The sequence below is a fragment of the Penicillium solitum genome (genome assembly GCF_028829755.1).
Source record: "Penicillium solitum strain IBT 25940 chromosome Unknown utg000005l_segment0_segment0, whole genome shotgun sequence".
Lineage (NCBI taxonomy): Eukaryota > Fungi > Ascomycota > Eurotiomycetes > Eurotiales > Aspergillaceae > Penicillium > Penicillium solitum.
In genome coordinates this window covers 3,917,362-3,934,365 of record NW_027072125.1, presented here as the reverse complement: position 1 = coordinate 3,934,365, position 17,004 = coordinate 3,917,362, and the positions used below count along the sequence as shown (strand labels likewise).

General features: G+C 48.4%; 5 protein-coding genes across 5 annotated transcripts; 3 read left to right on the top strand and 2 right to left on the bottom strand.

Annotated features, from left to right (window-relative positions):
- Window positions 1-848: 848 nt before the first annotated feature.
- Window positions 849-2,074, top strand: N7455_009088 (alpha/beta hydrolase; the record flags this gene model as incomplete). Its single annotated transcript, XM_040958769.1, has 2 exons — window positions 849-1,174; window positions 1,231-2,074. The coding sequence occupies 2 exons, from the start codon at window positions 849-851 to the stop codon at window positions 2,072-2,074; spliced, it is 1,170 nt and encodes a 389-aa protein (XP_040810772.1).
- Window positions 2,075-5,341: 3,267 nt separating this feature from the next.
- N7455_009087 (cytochrome P450) lies at window positions 5,342-6,990 on the top strand (the record flags this gene model as incomplete). The annotated part of the gene is made up of 3 exons (XM_040958692.1): window positions 5,342-5,634; window positions 5,688-6,494; window positions 6,552-6,990. The coding sequence occupies 3 exons, from the start codon at window positions 5,342-5,344 to the stop codon at window positions 6,988-6,990; spliced, it is 1,539 nt and encodes a 512-aa protein (XP_040810820.1).
- Window positions 6,991-7,619: 629 nt separating this feature from the next.
- On the bottom strand, window positions 7,620-10,042 carry optB (small oligopeptide transporter, OPT family; the record flags this gene model as incomplete). The annotated part of the gene is made up of 2 exons (XM_040958764.1): window positions 7,620-8,284; window positions 8,341-10,042. 2 exons carry the CDS (start codon window positions 10,040-10,042, stop codon window positions 7,620-7,622), a joined length of 2,367 nt encoding a protein of 788 aa, XP_040810837.1.
- Window positions 10,043-11,669: 1,627 nt separating this feature from the next.
- On the bottom strand, window positions 11,670-13,933 carry N7455_009085 (putative C6 transcription factor (Leu3); the record flags this gene model as incomplete). The annotated part of the gene is made up of 7 exons (XM_040958700.2): window positions 11,670-12,424; window positions 12,490-12,749; window positions 12,808-13,245; window positions 13,295-13,603; window positions 13,665-13,771; window positions 13,821-13,869; window positions 13,926-13,933. The coding sequence occupies 7 exons, from the start codon at window positions 13,931-13,933 to the stop codon at window positions 11,670-11,672; spliced, it is 1,926 nt and encodes a 641-aa protein (XP_040810867.2).
- A 1,886-nt stretch (window positions 13,934-15,819) lies between these two features.
- Window positions 15,820-16,589, top strand: N7455_009084 (uncharacterized protein; the record flags this gene model as incomplete). The annotated part of the gene is made up of 4 exons (XM_040958693.2): window positions 15,820-16,042; window positions 16,096-16,214; window positions 16,275-16,481; window positions 16,536-16,589. 4 exons carry the CDS (start codon window positions 15,820-15,822, stop codon window positions 16,587-16,589), a joined length of 603 nt encoding a protein of 200 aa, XP_040810814.2.
- Between the last annotated feature and the right edge of the window lie 415 nt (window positions 16,590-17,004).

Below are 17,004 nucleotides of genomic sequence, written 5' to 3'. Positions count from 1 at the left end.
TAAACGAAAGCCTAGGTCCTCGAACCTGGGAACGCTTGTAGATCGTTTCCTTGGATTTCGTTAGATATCGCAACAGTTGGATCTATATTCTCGCTAATGCACCTGTCAGGGGACTGTTTTTTGCAATGAACCCCTCCAATTCCCCCTAACAAGCTCAAAATTAGCATGTGGCGTTGCAGGATATACTACTCCGGACTACTCCGTACTAAATCCCGACTATTCATACCTGCAGTCCCAATTTTGAATATCATCCCCAGTTCCGCTGCATCCGAGGTATTAGCTATAATCTACTCCATATAATATACGTACAATGAACCTGTGTTGATCCAACCTCGGCAGAGATCCGTTATTTGTGTTGGAAGTGTTCTCATTTTTAGGGCTCTCGGACCAAGTGGATCAGCAGAATCAGAGATCGTGAACGATAATTCGTTCCTATTTAGATTCGGATCGACAGTATGCAGCAAGAACTGCAAATTTATACCTGTTTCTTCTCTTCAGACGAAGGTATCAGATCAAATGTAAACGATGATTGGTGCCGTTAGGGCTACATTATGTCAATTGTGAACAAGATCCTCCAACGTCCTTCAGGCTCAGGGCTTAGCACCGGAGAACAACCTTTGATGGGCGTGCACTATCGATATATGCGTTAGTCGGGTTCCACTCCAATCGCAGGGCTTTTGACAAATCATTTTGGGGTCGACTTTTTCGAAATAGACTTGCGTGATTTTGGATAGGTTATTTTGTCGCGGGTGAATCTTTCTGGTGGAAATTCTATATAAGGGAAAGCAACCCCCTTTGCGCTTGTTCGAACTGACTGCAGAGATACCACACAACAAAATTCATTCATGATGCGTACTTCAACAATTGGACTTTGGGCTTTAACGGCTGGTGCTGCCGCTGCAAAGACCTGTTATAATTTCACAGTCGAGGTCCCTGTCACGGCTCGCAACGGCGTGTTCGACAACATCAACACGCCCCAGACGAACTTTGACGCTACTTCCTTCGTCCTCTCCGCGACCAGACAGGGTAGAAATTTGTCAGAAACAGCCTTGTCGGGTTATGCCACTGTGTCGGGCCATTACAATATCTCGACCCAATACTGCATGCCGAAGAACGCTGGTAACTCGGCCTACACGCTTCAGATCCTCACACATGGAATGGGCTTTGACAAGTCGTGAGTTTTGAGACTTGATTGGTCTCCATGTACAGTGGGCTAAAATAATAATATAGATACTGGGATTTACCATACAACAACTATAACTACTCCTACGTGGATTACGTCTTGTCTCGGGGATACCACACACTCTCCTACGATCGATTGGGCCTCGGCAAATCTTCACACGGTGATGCAAAGAACGAGATCCAGGCATTCCTAGAGATTGAAGCTCTTGCTCAGTTGACCCGCATGGTGCGCAGCGGCAAGTTGGCTAATGTCAAGACTCCGGGCAAGGTCGTCCACGTCGGACATTCATTTGGGTCTGCCCAGACAGTTGCTCTGTCCGCGATGTACCCAGAACTCTCCGATGCGCTCGTGCTCACCGGGTACACGACAAGCGCCGACTACATGCCAATGTTCCTCAGCGGCGCCAACTTCCAACAAGCCCGACTCAACGGCAAGAACTCAGACTACACAGCTGGGTACTTGAAGAGTGCGGACATCGGCAGCAACGTATATCTCTTCTTCTACCCGCCCCACTTCGACACCGGCCTTCTGGAATATGCTGAAGAGAACAAGCAACCCATGACTATTGGTGAACTCCTGACCATCACCGGTCTGCCAGCGCAAAGTAACTTCACCGGACCTGTTTATGTCATTGATGGCGCGAACGATGTGCCATTTTGCGGAGGCGACTGTCTGCACATGGGTGGGAAATCGGCTCCTATTCCAGCTGCGGCTAAGGTGATCTTCCCAAAGACCAGTGCTTTCTCTGCCTATGTCCACCCCAACACTGGTCATGCTATTAATTTGCATTATAATGCCACCGGGGCTTATAAGCAGATTAATGACTTCTTGGGGGCTCACGGCTTGTTAAGCAAGAGTCATTATCATGCTCATGCCCGTCATCACCAGTGAAAGATGGGGGAAGTAAGGAGACCTGACTTTTGATTCGTGTACATTTATTATACATCTATATTTTGAACAATTCATAACTATGTACATACTACCTATGTATTTAATTTCCTCTACCACTCCTTGGATGTCCTTGTCCGGATACTCAAGGTCAGACTTATGAATTAGTCTTCTTGCACCACGAAGGGAAGCATCGGACAGCGGTAACATCGACTCCGTACGACGCAGCTGAAAGCCAGTCTAGCCAAAGTGAGCAAACCGTCCATGTGAAGCTTGCGGGCGATCCGACCACCCGCTAATGGACTGTCCATTCCGCAACTTTTACGACCCAACCCAGGCAAAGGCCTCCCTGGCCGCGGCAAATTTATTTCGTTGCAAGTCGCTTTTCGTCTACGGAGTATATTAGTTACAATTGAATAGTCCGGGACCCCTACCACTAAGGCGCCACCGACCTCATATGCCCACTTTTGATGTATATAGGCCGCCCGTTGAGGGTTAAGGCGTGCCCATCTAGAATCGAAGATCACAAACCAAAGCCCACAATAATAGAAGCCTGGCGTAACAGATGAACTGAGAGAGCTTACCATGATTGTAGGTGTTATTTTGACCCAGTGTGAACAGAGAATAACGGTGTAGAAGGATAGAGGTCGATAAGATGGTCTTTGCTAAGGTGGGCTGGAGACCTAGATGTTGAGGTGGGGTGGTCACAGAAGAAGAGTGAGAGAGGTTGAAAAGACAAGTAATAGGTATTTATAGGCATATCTGGGTAGGAATATAAAGTCATATAGATATCAATTGATAGCAAACGAACGACAAGGTGAACTAATATGATCTCAGTTTCCATTCAATTCAACCTGAAAGTCAATTTTCATTGCCCACTCTAGGTCACTAATCTCACAACAGGTAATGAGCATGATGTTTCCTTAAAGAAAACTGAAGATCCAAGTGGTACGTTTCTTGATCGAATCATTCACTTCCTTGCGGTCCTCGCTCTTAACACTCTCAGCACTTGCTCCATATTAGCATTCCTTTGTACTAGGTTACAAGTACTAAATCTTACCAATTGTGCTTAGTGCTCATATCGGAAGTAGTAGTCGCATAACTTCCCTCCGCTTTCTGTGATGTGAGGATCGATGGAGACGCTTCGGGGGGTGGGACGAGCAGCGGAAGGGCGGAGTTCATATATCTTAACGCATGAGGCACAAGAGGCACCGGTGCACGATAAATGGGGGAGTCCCCAGGTTGTGGAAAGGAATTACGGAAACGTGGCTGCCTTTCTTCGACTGAGGTAGCCTGTCGCTATTCAATCTTTAGCACTCGCTCATCGGAAGAATTGTCCCTCCCTATGGACTTGGCTTGACCAAGGACTTTTATCCTACCCGGAAAGATATTGGGCTATTTCTGAGACCCAAAAGGACATCAAATGGGCATTTCGAAATAGTATGATTGCTACTTGTGCAAGTATCGCACTACGCTAGCGCTTCCTGTAGAGATCGATATATTACGTTAGTCACTGGTTGAATCTCGTGAGATGTATAGAAATGGGAAGGTGTGAAACGGATACAACAAACTGTCACTATATAGACTTACATCTCTAGCATCGCGTTCATTGCGTTCATTGGCGCCACTCTGTTGACACTGATAACTCCCGTTGCTAGGAGGAAGTGGGGGTGTCATGATGGAAAGTTGACAGAGAGAAGGAGAGATGAGCAAAAGGTCAATCGTTGGTGACTACATCTGAGCCTTAACATTGGAAGGTGTTTAGATTCAGTTTTTAGATGCAATTTACTCCTACTCGTCCTTTGCTCATATCGTATAATCTAGTGTTTTCCCATTTCTCAACATTGGTTCTCAGCTTCCGCATCAAATCATTTTTCCTTCATTGAGTTTCCACCTACTAAGGAGAATTTACCATAACCCGTCCAGACTCACCGATGGCTGCTACTGATAGACCATGTCACATCCACATCCCGGGTGCTTGTCGAGGCATTCTTACTGTTAGGAGGACATTTTCCAGATAAATGGAAGAACGCCAGGCGAGAAGATTCCCTTGCCGGTAAGTACACGTACAAAGTAGGCACTATGGCAGCTATGGCAGCTATGGTAGTATATGTACGATTTCCATTTAAGCCCAAGACTACAGAATTGCTAAGAATTTACTTTGGATTGAAGCTGAAGGGATGTTGTTCTGTCTCCGGGATATCATCGCATAAATAGTATGCGAGTATCAACAGTATTGGGCAATCTTCCGGTATTCTCTCATAAGGTGCAGGCTTCTGCTACTGCCCAAGAAAAAGAAGAGCTCTTATACAGCCATAGACAGAATTTCCGGCACATGAGTCTCTTTAGTCAAAGGGTAAGGGTATGTCTTTGCTCAGGGATCATATCGAGTAAGCTCAGCAAGTAATTTGTACTGGTCCTGTCCCATAGATATATTACCCAGAAACTGCGGCATACTCAATGGCCTAATTATGATACCCAGAGCATCTCCTATCTCGGGGTCTGAAGCACCCTAGGCTTGCAGAAGCTCGTGGACCTTTTTATCTTTCAGAAGAATGTCCAAACATGCCCATTTTGCATGTTTTGCCGGGTTTTTGACAGCTTTGCTAGTTTGGCTATATTAAGATGCCGATTATTGTCTTTTTCCATCACTTGAGCTCTCGGTATAGTCACCTAATACGCATGTCCATCCATACTCATAGAGTTATGCAAGTTATGCAGGTTATCCAAGCCATATTATGTAATTTTATGTAATATGTTGCCTCACTTCCAAGGCTGCTAGTAATGACGCATATTCTAGCCTTATAGACCAGGCATCTACAGTGCCCTCGTGCCGTTTTCTCCCCCACACTCTTCTCCAACAAATCAAGAACCAATGATTTACACCGGAGAGAGGATGGAGGTAAACCATAACCAATATGCGACCGCTGATTTGCCTAAACTCCTCAATGCCAATAACCGAAACCGGTGTGCCGGAGGTTCGGAGCTTTGAGACGGCACTCTCCACGGATCTTCGCCGCCAGTGTCTGAACTCCACACTACCGAAATTGCTTCCCGTTGCCTTGCATTACCCTCGGGGACGATTTGATGACCACGCATCGGGCTTTTCATAAATAAGTTGGCTTTTCGCGTCTGGTTATGGATCTGAGCTGATTCCTCTCATTTGAACATACTTTCTATATTTATTGATTGGTATTCTCCTTGCTGCATTGGGCTGGTACCTTTTTTCCCCGAGTTGCTTTGTCCAACACTCCTATACAACACTTCACCATGTTTGTGACACTCGAGAATGTTCCGTTGATTCTTCTCGGCCTCGCCGTAGCCTATTACTTGGTGCCGTACGTGCAGAAGTCGCACCTGCGCGACATTCCCTCGGCCGGGTACTCCGCCTTCACCAATGTTTGGCTGCTGCTGCAGGCGCGTCGTGGTCAAAAGTACCTGACGATCGACGAGGCCCACAAGAAATATGGAAAGCTTGTTCGCATTTCACCTACCCAGGTCTCTATTGCCGACGATGAGGCTATCCAGAACGTCTACGGACACGGCAATGGTTTCTTGAAAGCGTACGTCACTGCCGCTGCCCAGAAACACTACACCGAAACTGACATTATCCCAGGGACTTCTACGATGCCTTTGTCTCCATCCGCCGTGGCTTGTTCAACACCCGTGACCGTGCCGAGCACTCCCGCAAGCGCAAGACCGTCTCCCACACTTTCAGTGCCAAGTCCATTGGCCAATTCGAGCAGTATATCCACGGCAACATTGAGGAGTTCGTCAAGCAATGGAACCGTATGTCCGACCTCCAGGGTAACCCCAAGACCGGCTATGTCAGTCTTGACGCCCTCAACTGGTTCAACTACCTCGCCTTCGATATCATCGGTGATCTGGCTTTCGGTGCTCCCTTCGGCATGCTCGAGAAGGGCCAGGATATCGCCGAGATGCGTCTGGACCCCAAGGACCCTCCCAAGTATGTGGCCGCCGTCGAAGTTCTGAACCGTCGTGGCGAGGTCTCCGCCACCCTGGGCTGCATGCCGTCTATCATCCCCTTCGCCAAGTACATCCCGGACCGCTTCTTCTCCGAAGGCTTGGAAGCCGTTGAGAACCTTGCTGGTATCGCCATCGCCCGTGTCAGCGAGCGTCTCAAGCCGGAAGTGATGGCCAACAACACTCGTGTGGATCTTCTCGCCCGCCTCATGGAAGGCAAGGACGGAAACGGTAACCAACTTGAACGCGCCGAATTGACCGCCGAGGCTCTCACCCAATTGATCGCTGGCTCTGACACCACCTCCAACACCGCCTGTGCTATCCTCTACTGGTGCATGACCACCCCTCACGTTCTCCCCAAGCTGCACAAGACCCTTGACGAAGCCCTTCCCAAGGACATTGAAGTTCCCACTCACGCTATGGTCAAGGAAATCCCCTAGTAAGTCCCATCTCGCCATCCCACGCAAAAAAACACCCCAAACTAACAACTCCATAGCCTCCAATGGGTAATCTGGGAAACAATGCGCATCCACAGCACCTCCTCAATGGGTCTTCCCCGTGAGATCCCAGCCGGTTCCGGCCCCGTCGTAATCTGCGGCCACACCTTCAAAGCCGGCGACGTCCTCTCCGTCCCCAGCTACACCATCCACCGCTCAAAGGAGATCTGGGGTGCCGACGCCGAAAAGTTCGTCCCCGAGCGCTGGAGCCCCGAACGTCTCACCGCCCGCCAAAAGGCCGCCTTCATCCCCTTCAGCCACGGTCCCCGCGCCTGTGTCGGTCGCAACGTCGCCGAGATGGAATTGCTCGTTATCTGCGCTACTGTGTTCCGTCTCTTCGAGTTCGAGATGCACCAGGACGGACCTATGGAGACTCGTGAGGGATTCCTGCGCAAGCCGCTTGCTTTGCAGGTTGGTATGCGTCGTCGCCGGGTTTGAGGTTCCATTTTGGAACATAGAAAAGCATATACCGTTGTGAGAAGGGGTTCAGGATTGAAATTGTTTGGACCTAGGGTGGAATTGCATGGGATCTTGGATTACCACATTTTGTCATGATTCGATGAGAATGGCTGGGTTGGTTCTTTGCTTGCCTTGGGTAAGTATGTTACCGCCCAGTCGCTGATGATTTTCCTTTTTTTCGGCTTGTCGATTTCGGACTTGGTTTTTGGTCTTTGTGGCCGTCAGTCGCATATCGGGAATCTGATGAGCGTGTATATATGTCATTTTTTTTATATATTTTTGCATTGAAACTATTTTCAGGTTTTAAAAAGAACTTCTGCATGCAGGGATGAAGAATAAAGTTAAGACAAGGAGTGAAGCTGGTAAGAAGTGAGAAAAGATACATTGCTCAGGACTTGGTTCCTTTGCTGTATGATAGGTGCTCGTTGAGCGTTGGATGGATGAACTGGGTATATGAACTACAGAAAGTTTGAAAAATAAAAATTGAAAGGTATCACTAGATATGGTATCGTGGGTATTCGTGGCTAAAGTGAAATCCGCAGAATTGTACCGTGCCCAGACCCCGACCGCAATTGGCTCCCAAAGTAACAGGCAACACATCGTATGTTCTACCATGTGGCGGGACCAAAGGTCTCGCCCGTAGGAACAGGGTCCCGAATGGCTGAATTAGACATGTCCAGGGTGTTGGCGGTGATGCTGGTGCCCCACCATTTGGGGAAGCTGGTTTTGGTCAAGTTGAGGGTAAAGAAGATGAGTATGGTGCACAGAGCGAGACCGACATCCAGACCAGCGGATAAGACGTAGTTGTATTGCATCCACCACCCACGCCAGCGGTCACGAATCCACTTGTTGAAGACGAAGCCGACAACACCCCAGGAGAGATAGTTCAGAGGGGTAGCGGGAGGAATCAAACTGGCGCCACCGAAGATGATAGGGGCACTGAGATACTTGATGGGGCTCTTGGGGAAGAAACGAGCACCGAGGTAGATCAGGACGGGGAGGATGCCGCCGGCGAGGAAGAAGAACATAAGGGGCGAGTATAGCTGGCCAACAGAGAACATCCGGGCGGGTCCGATCACGCCCCAGATAATGGAGGCGTTGAAGAACACACGACCATTAGGGCAGATAAAGTGGTTAGGCTGGGACTGCTTGCACACGTCCTTGATGGCGCCCAGAGCCCAGTTCATGGTAGCGATTTGGACTAGGGATGACCACAGGCAAGCGACCATCTGGGCCATGAAAGTAACGCGCGGTGGAATTTTCATGTAGTGACCTAATGGAATAAGTTAGTATAACAAATCGACATTAAAAGGCAACGTCGGGACTGACCGATTTTCAAATCCTGTGTGAAGTACATTCCCTGGTACATGCTAATGTAACCGTAGGTCTTGAATAGCATCATGGCCATAGGTTTACCAGGCTGCATGTAACCGATAATGAACTCAGTGATCACGTTAAGGCCGATGTCGATGTTGGTGGCAGCCTTGACGATGCCAATAGGAACAAACCAAACAGCGGAAATGAGAAGGGCAATTATGAAGGACCACCAGCTCATGTGCGTAGGGTAGCCTAAGATAACACCAAAGCCGATTGCGGTCATGGCCGAAAACACACCCAAGTACCACCAGATGGGAACCGTAGCATAGCGAGTCATAAGACGGCCATGGATATCTTCCTCCTCCTTTCCAACGTGACGGAATCGAGCCCAAATATCCGTACCGTAAAAAAGAACGGTCTGAACGAGCACAGCAACGATACTGGCAAATGACAGGCCATAGGACATCATGAAAGTCGTCGGCAGGAAAAGCGGGGAGTAGTTCGAGTATTTGGCGTTGTCAAAGGTAAACTCCGGAGTAAGAATTTTGGAGACGTTGTATACTTTACCGGTGTTGTCATAACTGTTAGAGCCGCTTATGGGTAGGTGCTGAGCGTAGAAGAGATTGGAGTACTGAATGGCAGCGGTGACAATCCAGAACCAGATGACCATGCCGATCAGGGTATTAGAGATTGCATACCAAGGAGCGATGAGGGGGCTGAAGTTGAATCCAGAGATCTGAGTCCAGTCAAATGTCATTGGGATAAAGGAAAGGCCGGTCACTCCACCAAACAACTGATTGATGACCACGTTCTGGGGCTTGATCCAGGTGACCCAGGCAAAGACACTCAGGAATGGCGCAATATATCCGGGGAACCAGTACCAACAGAAAGAGACAATCATGGTATACAGGAACATCTGATATTTGCCGATCCTCCAGCCGGCGACATTTTTTGGATCAGGTTTGGTGCGATCGTGCAGCGCAGCAAAGAGTGAGGTATTGATCAGCGTGGAGGGCCAAATCATGGCGGAGGGCTGTACCAGGAAGCGGGTGAAGAATCCTGCCATGCCAAAGCCCAACATCTGAGTGGAGATACACATAAGGATTTCGAAACCCCAACCGAAGTTTTGGACATAGAAAGCACGTTGAGCCAAGAGGACATCCGTCGCATAGGCGGCGCCACCACCGAATGTGGCGTTTGCCATGATAACGGCAATTGTATGTTCTTTCTTGGTGAACACACCTGGGTTCAGCTCAGCTTTGTAGCCAAAGAAGTTGAAGGTGTAATTGGGCATCCATGCTTCCCATGCCTTTCCCACTGGGTAGGCGACAACTTGTGCAATGTACGAGGGGATGATAATGTAGGGCTGGCGCATGGAAAACAGCATGTTGAGGGCAGAACCAATGGTCGCAAATAGAAGACCAATCGTCCAGGCCCGGATGGTGTTGACAGATCCACCCTCATCGATGTTGGACACGGCGGAGCGAACCTCGGGGTAAGGTGAGTTTTCCAGGAGCTCCTGGGCGATGACCTCTTGGGTATGCTTGTCGGATGTGTGCAAAGCCTCATCAAGTTCCTCGATAACATCCTCTGGCATGTTAGGATCCCAGTGGTGGTGGTTCTTGAGGTCGCGTAGCTGCTTGAGCTTCTCATCAGGCGCAGTCTCGTCGACCATCGCACCGGTGGTGACAGCAACAGGTTCGTCCTTCTCCATGGTGAAGGGTATGGAGCTCAGATATCACATCCACAGGATATTGAAATGAGAAAGGGAAAGCATGAACAGGGGGGTTGAATATGATTCAAAGCTCGTGCTCGAAGACGAGGCCGTCGAAAGTCCGCCTGATCGCCTAAAGAGGGTATCTCAGACTTATGCCGAAGTGGATGTAACAGAGGGGCGGAGGTGAAACTTAGTGGGAAGCTAAGCAATTGATTCGATGAGAAGGGAGAAAGTGGAGGAAGGCAGAGTTGCATGAAGTGAAGTGAGAGATTGGAGGAGAGATGAAGCGGGTGCTGCAAGGCGGAAAGTGGCAACGTGCATGAGAGAATAATATTGCGAGTTGGCCTTGTTTTGGTCTGATAGCTCACACCCCTCTTATGCATCCATTTTATGCACAATTCGAAGAACATCCATCGTATCCAAAGCATCTACGGAGTAGATACTTTGTGGCTTAGGCTTTAGGACGGAGAGTTATAAGAATCTATGACAGGGAAAATAGCTAGAAAGTTAGTACGGAGTGTAACATAGTGTATTGTATAGTATCCCTTGTCTCGAGAGAACACTTGTAGAGTGTTTACTGTTGTATGTATAGAGTGCATAGTCTATACGCGGATTCCAAGATTCCAAGGAACAGAAGCAATTTCTTCAGAGCTTATTAGTGAATGAAAAGGATAACCCTGCCGTTATTGACGTAGCTTGCAGCTAAAAGTGGTGGCCAACCAACCAATATAGTGCATTCAAGACTGGTTGACCCATCTCCGAAGTTAATGATCAGTCTTGGGGAAATGGCGTACATATTCTCAATTGATATGTGCCAAGAATTCAGTCCCTGCCAATGACAAGAACTGCTGTAGCCTCGCATCTCTTAGCATTAGTCAACATTGGCACTCTAGGCGATGCCTGTGCCGCGGTAAAAAAATATATTCTATATATGAGACTTTCCTAGACTTTTCTACATATAACCTTTGACTATATAATAGTACGACCAACCATTAATCTTAAACCCTGTAAAGATCAGATTATATCTCTTTTTTAACCTTCAACTATATAGTTAATTTGTTTCTACTTGTAAAGTGAGAGTGGATCTAAATTAGTTAATGCTTGTGAATTAATCATAGTGCATTGTGGAAAAATACATGTGGACTCCCTGGCATCTAATTTACCGGAGAAACAGGGTTCCGAGACCTATCGCATCAATCTCTTGATCAAGCAAGGAGATAGTGGATAGCGCCAAGCAAAGTGCTAGAAAGGGATCCATAAGCCCGGGCTGCAAGACTACGCATACAGCGCAATCTGCAGGGCATTGCTCCTATGGTTCCTTAACCTTAGTTGTTTTGCTGGCGAGATCATGGAATTGACATCTCGAGGCGGGACCTGCGGTTCGTGGGCATATCGGAATGTTGCTGAAGAAGTTCATCCACTCGGCAGTGAATTTGCCGATTGGCAGATGTCGGCAATGCTGGGCCCTGGGAGTGGCTTTTTCCGTAGCTATTTAGTTTGGATCACGAAGGGCGTAGTCCGTGATCCGAACACGCCCTTCATGTTCAGAATGCTGTCTCACTTCAACGGGAGGATGGAAATGGAGCAGTAAAGTCGACCTTTTCGTATGAGTCAACTTGTGCGCTCACGGTAAATTGTTTGCTAACGACGAATCCGGGGGAAATGAGAAAATTTCATCACTCAGCCACTCAAAGTTGGTGAAGTAGTCCTCGTTGATTTGGAACTCTCCTTGCAGAGGACCCGCATTCTGAAGAATCCCGCCCACGGGCTCCCGAGCGAGATCTGTTCCCATAACACCGCGCCCTGACTCGATGCCAGAAAGCATATTTGGTTGGGAAGAGGGCCCGTCAGCATACTCGGCCCCTTGAATTCTAGTGCGCGCGTTAGGGTCATATTCATCACGCCACCACCAGACAGCATCCAAGATCGGACTGAGGATCAAGCGACTGCGAATTCGAAGCGCCGTGTATTCCGAGCCATCGGTTTTGCGGAATGCTTTGCTGCTATTCCAGAGTTGGTTCAAGACCGTGATCATTTTAGCAGCTGTATCGCTTCTGTCGGTGGACATTTGCTTGGCCAAATTGATCGTGGCGAAGAACGAGGCCTGAGCACGGCTTGTATCTAGTCCGCTGGTGGCATAATCGCTTTTGAGAATCCGCAACAGCGATATCGAAGCCAGGAGTAGACCGAAGCTTATTTGAACAGGTGCCATGAAGAGGGATCCCGTGCGATCCGCCAACGCTTGAACATAGTCTATCAAGTTGCAAGCGGTGACGATAAGACGTGGAAGACAGCCACTGGAGACAAGTGTTTGGGTTTTATAGAAGTGGAAGCTTTGAATTGCCATTCGGCAAAGGATAAGGTGATACCTCTCATCGTCTGCAACAAAGAAACAATCATTAGTGGACGGACTATTGCCGAGGGGATTCATGTTGGAAACAAACCGATTACTGCCTGCAATGCAATATCGTCTACCTCTCCTTCAAATTTCCGCAGCAAAATGTCTAAAGCCAGCTCCTGATCGAGAGACATAGCACGAACCCCATTCTCCAAAACTGCCTCGCTGCATTTCCCAACGACTTCCTGGCATCTGAGTTTCTGAACCAGGTGCGGAGCAATCTTATCAAATAGCACCTGGCGTTGGAGGGTATCCTGTGCTAAACTGACCAGATTTCGCGGGGACTGCCCTTTGATTACACAAGACCTACAATGAATCAGCATAATAATCCCGCTTGGCCACGCTTCGAAAGACAGAAACCCACCGTTGGTAGACTAGGACACAATGAGCCCAGAGTTCAGAGCGTCGGACCATATCCAAATCCGATGACACTGGGATCTTCACTCGGGAAAATTCATGGCTCGACATTGGGATATGGAAACCATGTTGCATCGCTACATGTAAAAGCATTCCACCAAGGGGAAATGTCACATCTGGGCGATTCTCCTTTGGAAACGGCCATGTCAGCAGGAGCAACAGTCCCTGTATGGTGTACCACGGCGCGCGCGTCGACAAAACCGATAGGAGTGCCATTTCCGTGACCTCCTTGGCCAGTGCGGTCTGCAAAGTCGGGTTTCGGGAGTATGACCGACTAGAGACGCCGATGACGGCCCAGAACAGGAATGGAGACTGCGCGTAATACGCATTGGGCTTGGTCTGCACATCGAGGATCGGGAGGAACGAGGCATAGTGGCGGAAGAATCTGGAAGATGTTAGAACCATGCTGATAAGAAGTTTTTAGGAACATATACAATTGGTACAGGTCGTCGATCTCTGGACCTGTAACGGTAACACTCTTCAGTGAACGGGGTTTTGTGGGATCATTTCCTCCCATCATCGAACCCGGCGTGGAGCCGGCTGGGGCAAGATGATATTGGGGATAGGCCAGGGACAAACCATGCGAATCGTCCAACTGAGTATCCGACTTCAGCACGGCCGGCATTACCAGTTCCGTTGCCGCTGTGGATAACGCAATCGGCACGGAATCGGGGTTCAACTGTTGGGAGGTATGCAGTTGTTGGCGCCACTGCTCATTCTCGTGTTCTAGTGCGATGTATCGGCTTTGGAGAAATATAAGTAAGAAGTGGGTCCCGTTGCTCTTACTCGGCTTCAGGCTCTTACCGACGCTTGTGCTCTCTGGTGAAGCTATCATCTATGGTGCACTCGAGGTTGCGCTTACGGCACCGGGAACACGATACAGTCTCATCCCGCCAGACATCGCATTTGGCCTACTAGAGTCAATATGGTTTTTTTAAAGGGGAATTCATCAGCACATACCTTTTGCTGGCGGCACATAGTACATGCCTTTTTTCCTTTTTTTGGTAATCTGTTCGTGGTTACGTTAGCATGGTTCTGTAGATGGAGAACAATGGGTGCTCATACACCTCCATTTCTGAGCTTTGGGCGAACGGGATCTGGTATCGTAACTCGTAGGTAACAAATAAAGCGGAATACGTGATCAAACCCCTGTTTATCGTCTTGACTTGATTTTTTTGATCATAGAACAGGGGAAAGGCAGAGTGGTAGGCCTCAATCCCGGTAACGGGATGATTGCGGGTTTGTGATTGGTCCAATGAGAAGGGTTGGGAACAGGGGTCATGTGATGCTCACCTATAGTGAAACCACACCGCTTTCCATATCGCATTACTGTCATTTTGCCTCAGGCATCAACTGAAAGTGATGTCTTGCCACGTGACCATATATGAAACACAGGATTTTCCCGATCTGAGGTCCTGTCAAGGCTGGAAGTTTAGCAACTCATCTCTCCAGGCCCAATTGTCGCTTATTTTGCTTGGCGTCGTCTTGGTGTATTTATTCCGAGTCTCTTGTTGATGGGCCTCCTGCGACCTATTAAATGTAGCTTGGAGCACACGGGGCCCGCGTGGACGCTTTTATATATTTCTAACTTCTGCTTGGTGGAAGAATTGGTATGGATATTCTTAATTTGTTGGTCTCCTACTTCTGTTTATGGGGTGATACCTCAGCGTAATCTCAGCAGAAGGAATTATATTGACTTTCTGATGATCATATCATCTTTGTGGTGAGACTTGCGCCCTTATTGAAAACAATGACTCCAAAGTTGTATCTTGAAACCTTTGCTCAAGTTCACAGGTTGAACTGCCTAATCCAGTGGGTTTTACTTCAACTGCTGGTATAGTGTATTATATATCTACAAATTCCCAAACAATTGGTAAATATCAGTTTGGTATAAACAGATCCCTAAAGATATCTAGTTAGCAACGCCATCATCAGCGACATTGTCCCGAGGTCCCGAGGCGCCATGTTGGATTATGAAAGCTTGTCCGGTCCGGATTTATCACTCTCAAGGAGTGGCATATACTCGAAAGCGCCATTTCCTCAAAATAAACTCTTGGAATGAGACAAGAACGTGTATCATGAATTGGAACCTAAAAAATTACAAGACGTTTGGATTGACAATACACTACTGTCTCATACAACAGATGGTCTTGTATCAGTGACTGTAGCATAGTTTTAGAGGGCTCCTGCGTATAACCTTTGCTGAGGGGAAATCTAAAAGACCCTGAAAAAGGCTGTGAACCTTCGGCGAGGGTACATCGCCGTGACCTAGGCTAGCCATGCATCTTGCACCACCCATAGCATGAAACTCAATAGACTCGAGGAGGCGTTCTTACTCGTGACAGAGGTCTAGTACATTATCATGCCATGTCACGCAACGTGGAACTTACCAGATCTCGTTGGATATCCGGTTGCCGTCGTTCGGCCGGAGCGGTCGATGACGACGCGAGATGGAGGATGGTTTGTTCTGAGGGTTTTCATTCGACACCAGTTCTTTCCTTTTTCCTTTTTGGGTTTGATTGCGGTGGCACTGACAGGGGCAATCTGCAGCAAGAGACCCATGGAACGGTGCTAAGAAGCTGCCCTACCTAGGTACACCATTGCGAATGGGTCAACCACTAAAACTTGACCAGTCAACGAGACTCGAGCAATCTGTTCTGCCTTGGAGATCTCCAGATAATCTGAACTGTGTTGTACGAAGTGTCTAAGGTCGTTAACCTTACTCCAGATATCGTTTCACCGGGTGATCGTGATTTGGAATGATGTGGTAGGGGGGGGAGGGGAGGTCTTCCTCCAGACGACATGGCAAATTAAGGGTATCGCGCATCCCCCACAATTTTTGTTTGATCGAAGCGTCGAATATTCTATTCAAGTTTGGATATACCCAACGCCCCCACCACTGACGAGGGAAGGCAAATTTCGGTCGATTTGAGATGCCCTCACCGTGACATCACCCACCATGAAGCCGAACTATATAGTAGAACAACAAGATGTGATCGAGCGAAATTCAACAAAGCATGTCATGAATCAACGCCAAGTCATGAGTTTTGATCTTCCTACCGTCGCCGAGATCCAGCTCGCTGCTGAGCGGGGGCAGCGCATCACGCAGGATGATGTTTCGGCCATCTCGCAGGCCGAGAGCGCGCTGACTGGACGCGGACCTTCTCGGGGTGGACCAGCTGGTGAGTTCGATTTATATTCTATCTGCAAGCGACAGATCACTGAGCGAATAAAGCAACGGCCCAGAGTCTTTCCATGCGGCAAATGAATTTCGAAAATAAGGTCGCAGAGGTATCGCGGAAACCATCGAGCGCGATCTCGATAGAAGATGCAGAGGAAATTCAAGCCACAGAGGTCAGGGAATCCCCATGCAAAGTTCAGCAATGTCAAATCACTAACGTGAGGTGCTCATAGGGACGTGCGTTTAACCAACCACCCGGAGTCGGCTACATATCCGCGCAGGTTCGGTCGATCGCCGACAGTAACGACGCGTTGGGACTCACAGCTACAGCTGATGTGCCCGCATATATCACCAAGGATGATGCCCGAGACGCACAACATGCCGAAGCCACTGTTTATGGCGGTCAGAACCCTCGGGGAGGAATGGCAGCTCAGATGCAGGTAAGTGGATAGAGTGAGCTTTGTCACGACGGTAGCTGACAATCGCGTGTCTAGAGTGCAGCGGACAAGATCGACAATACCCGACGGGGTAGTTATGGCAGCTATTAACAGCTTTTGTGTAAAATAGGCATACCGAACATACCAACATATATATATATATATATATTGTACCAACAGGGAACATATGCTGGCATCGCCCACTTTGAACATACCTACCTTGCACTAATGCAATAACGTATACAAGGATATCATGGACAGGGTCCAAAGCTCAATTTGAATTGGCTAATGAACATCCCTAGAGCTATCATCTACTTTTGAGGGGTGGAAGACCAAAAATGCCCTGACCCGCTGTTCCGCCGTGCATGGAATTGACACGTAGAACCTGCAGCCCAAATGTCCCACAAACTCTGTTTGAATCCTCGGGATTTCAGCTTCATGGACGGCCTGCATGAAGTGACAAATATGTACCAGGTCACCGGGTTATGATCCCAGCTTGTTACTGATGTCCTGCACCGCGGTACAT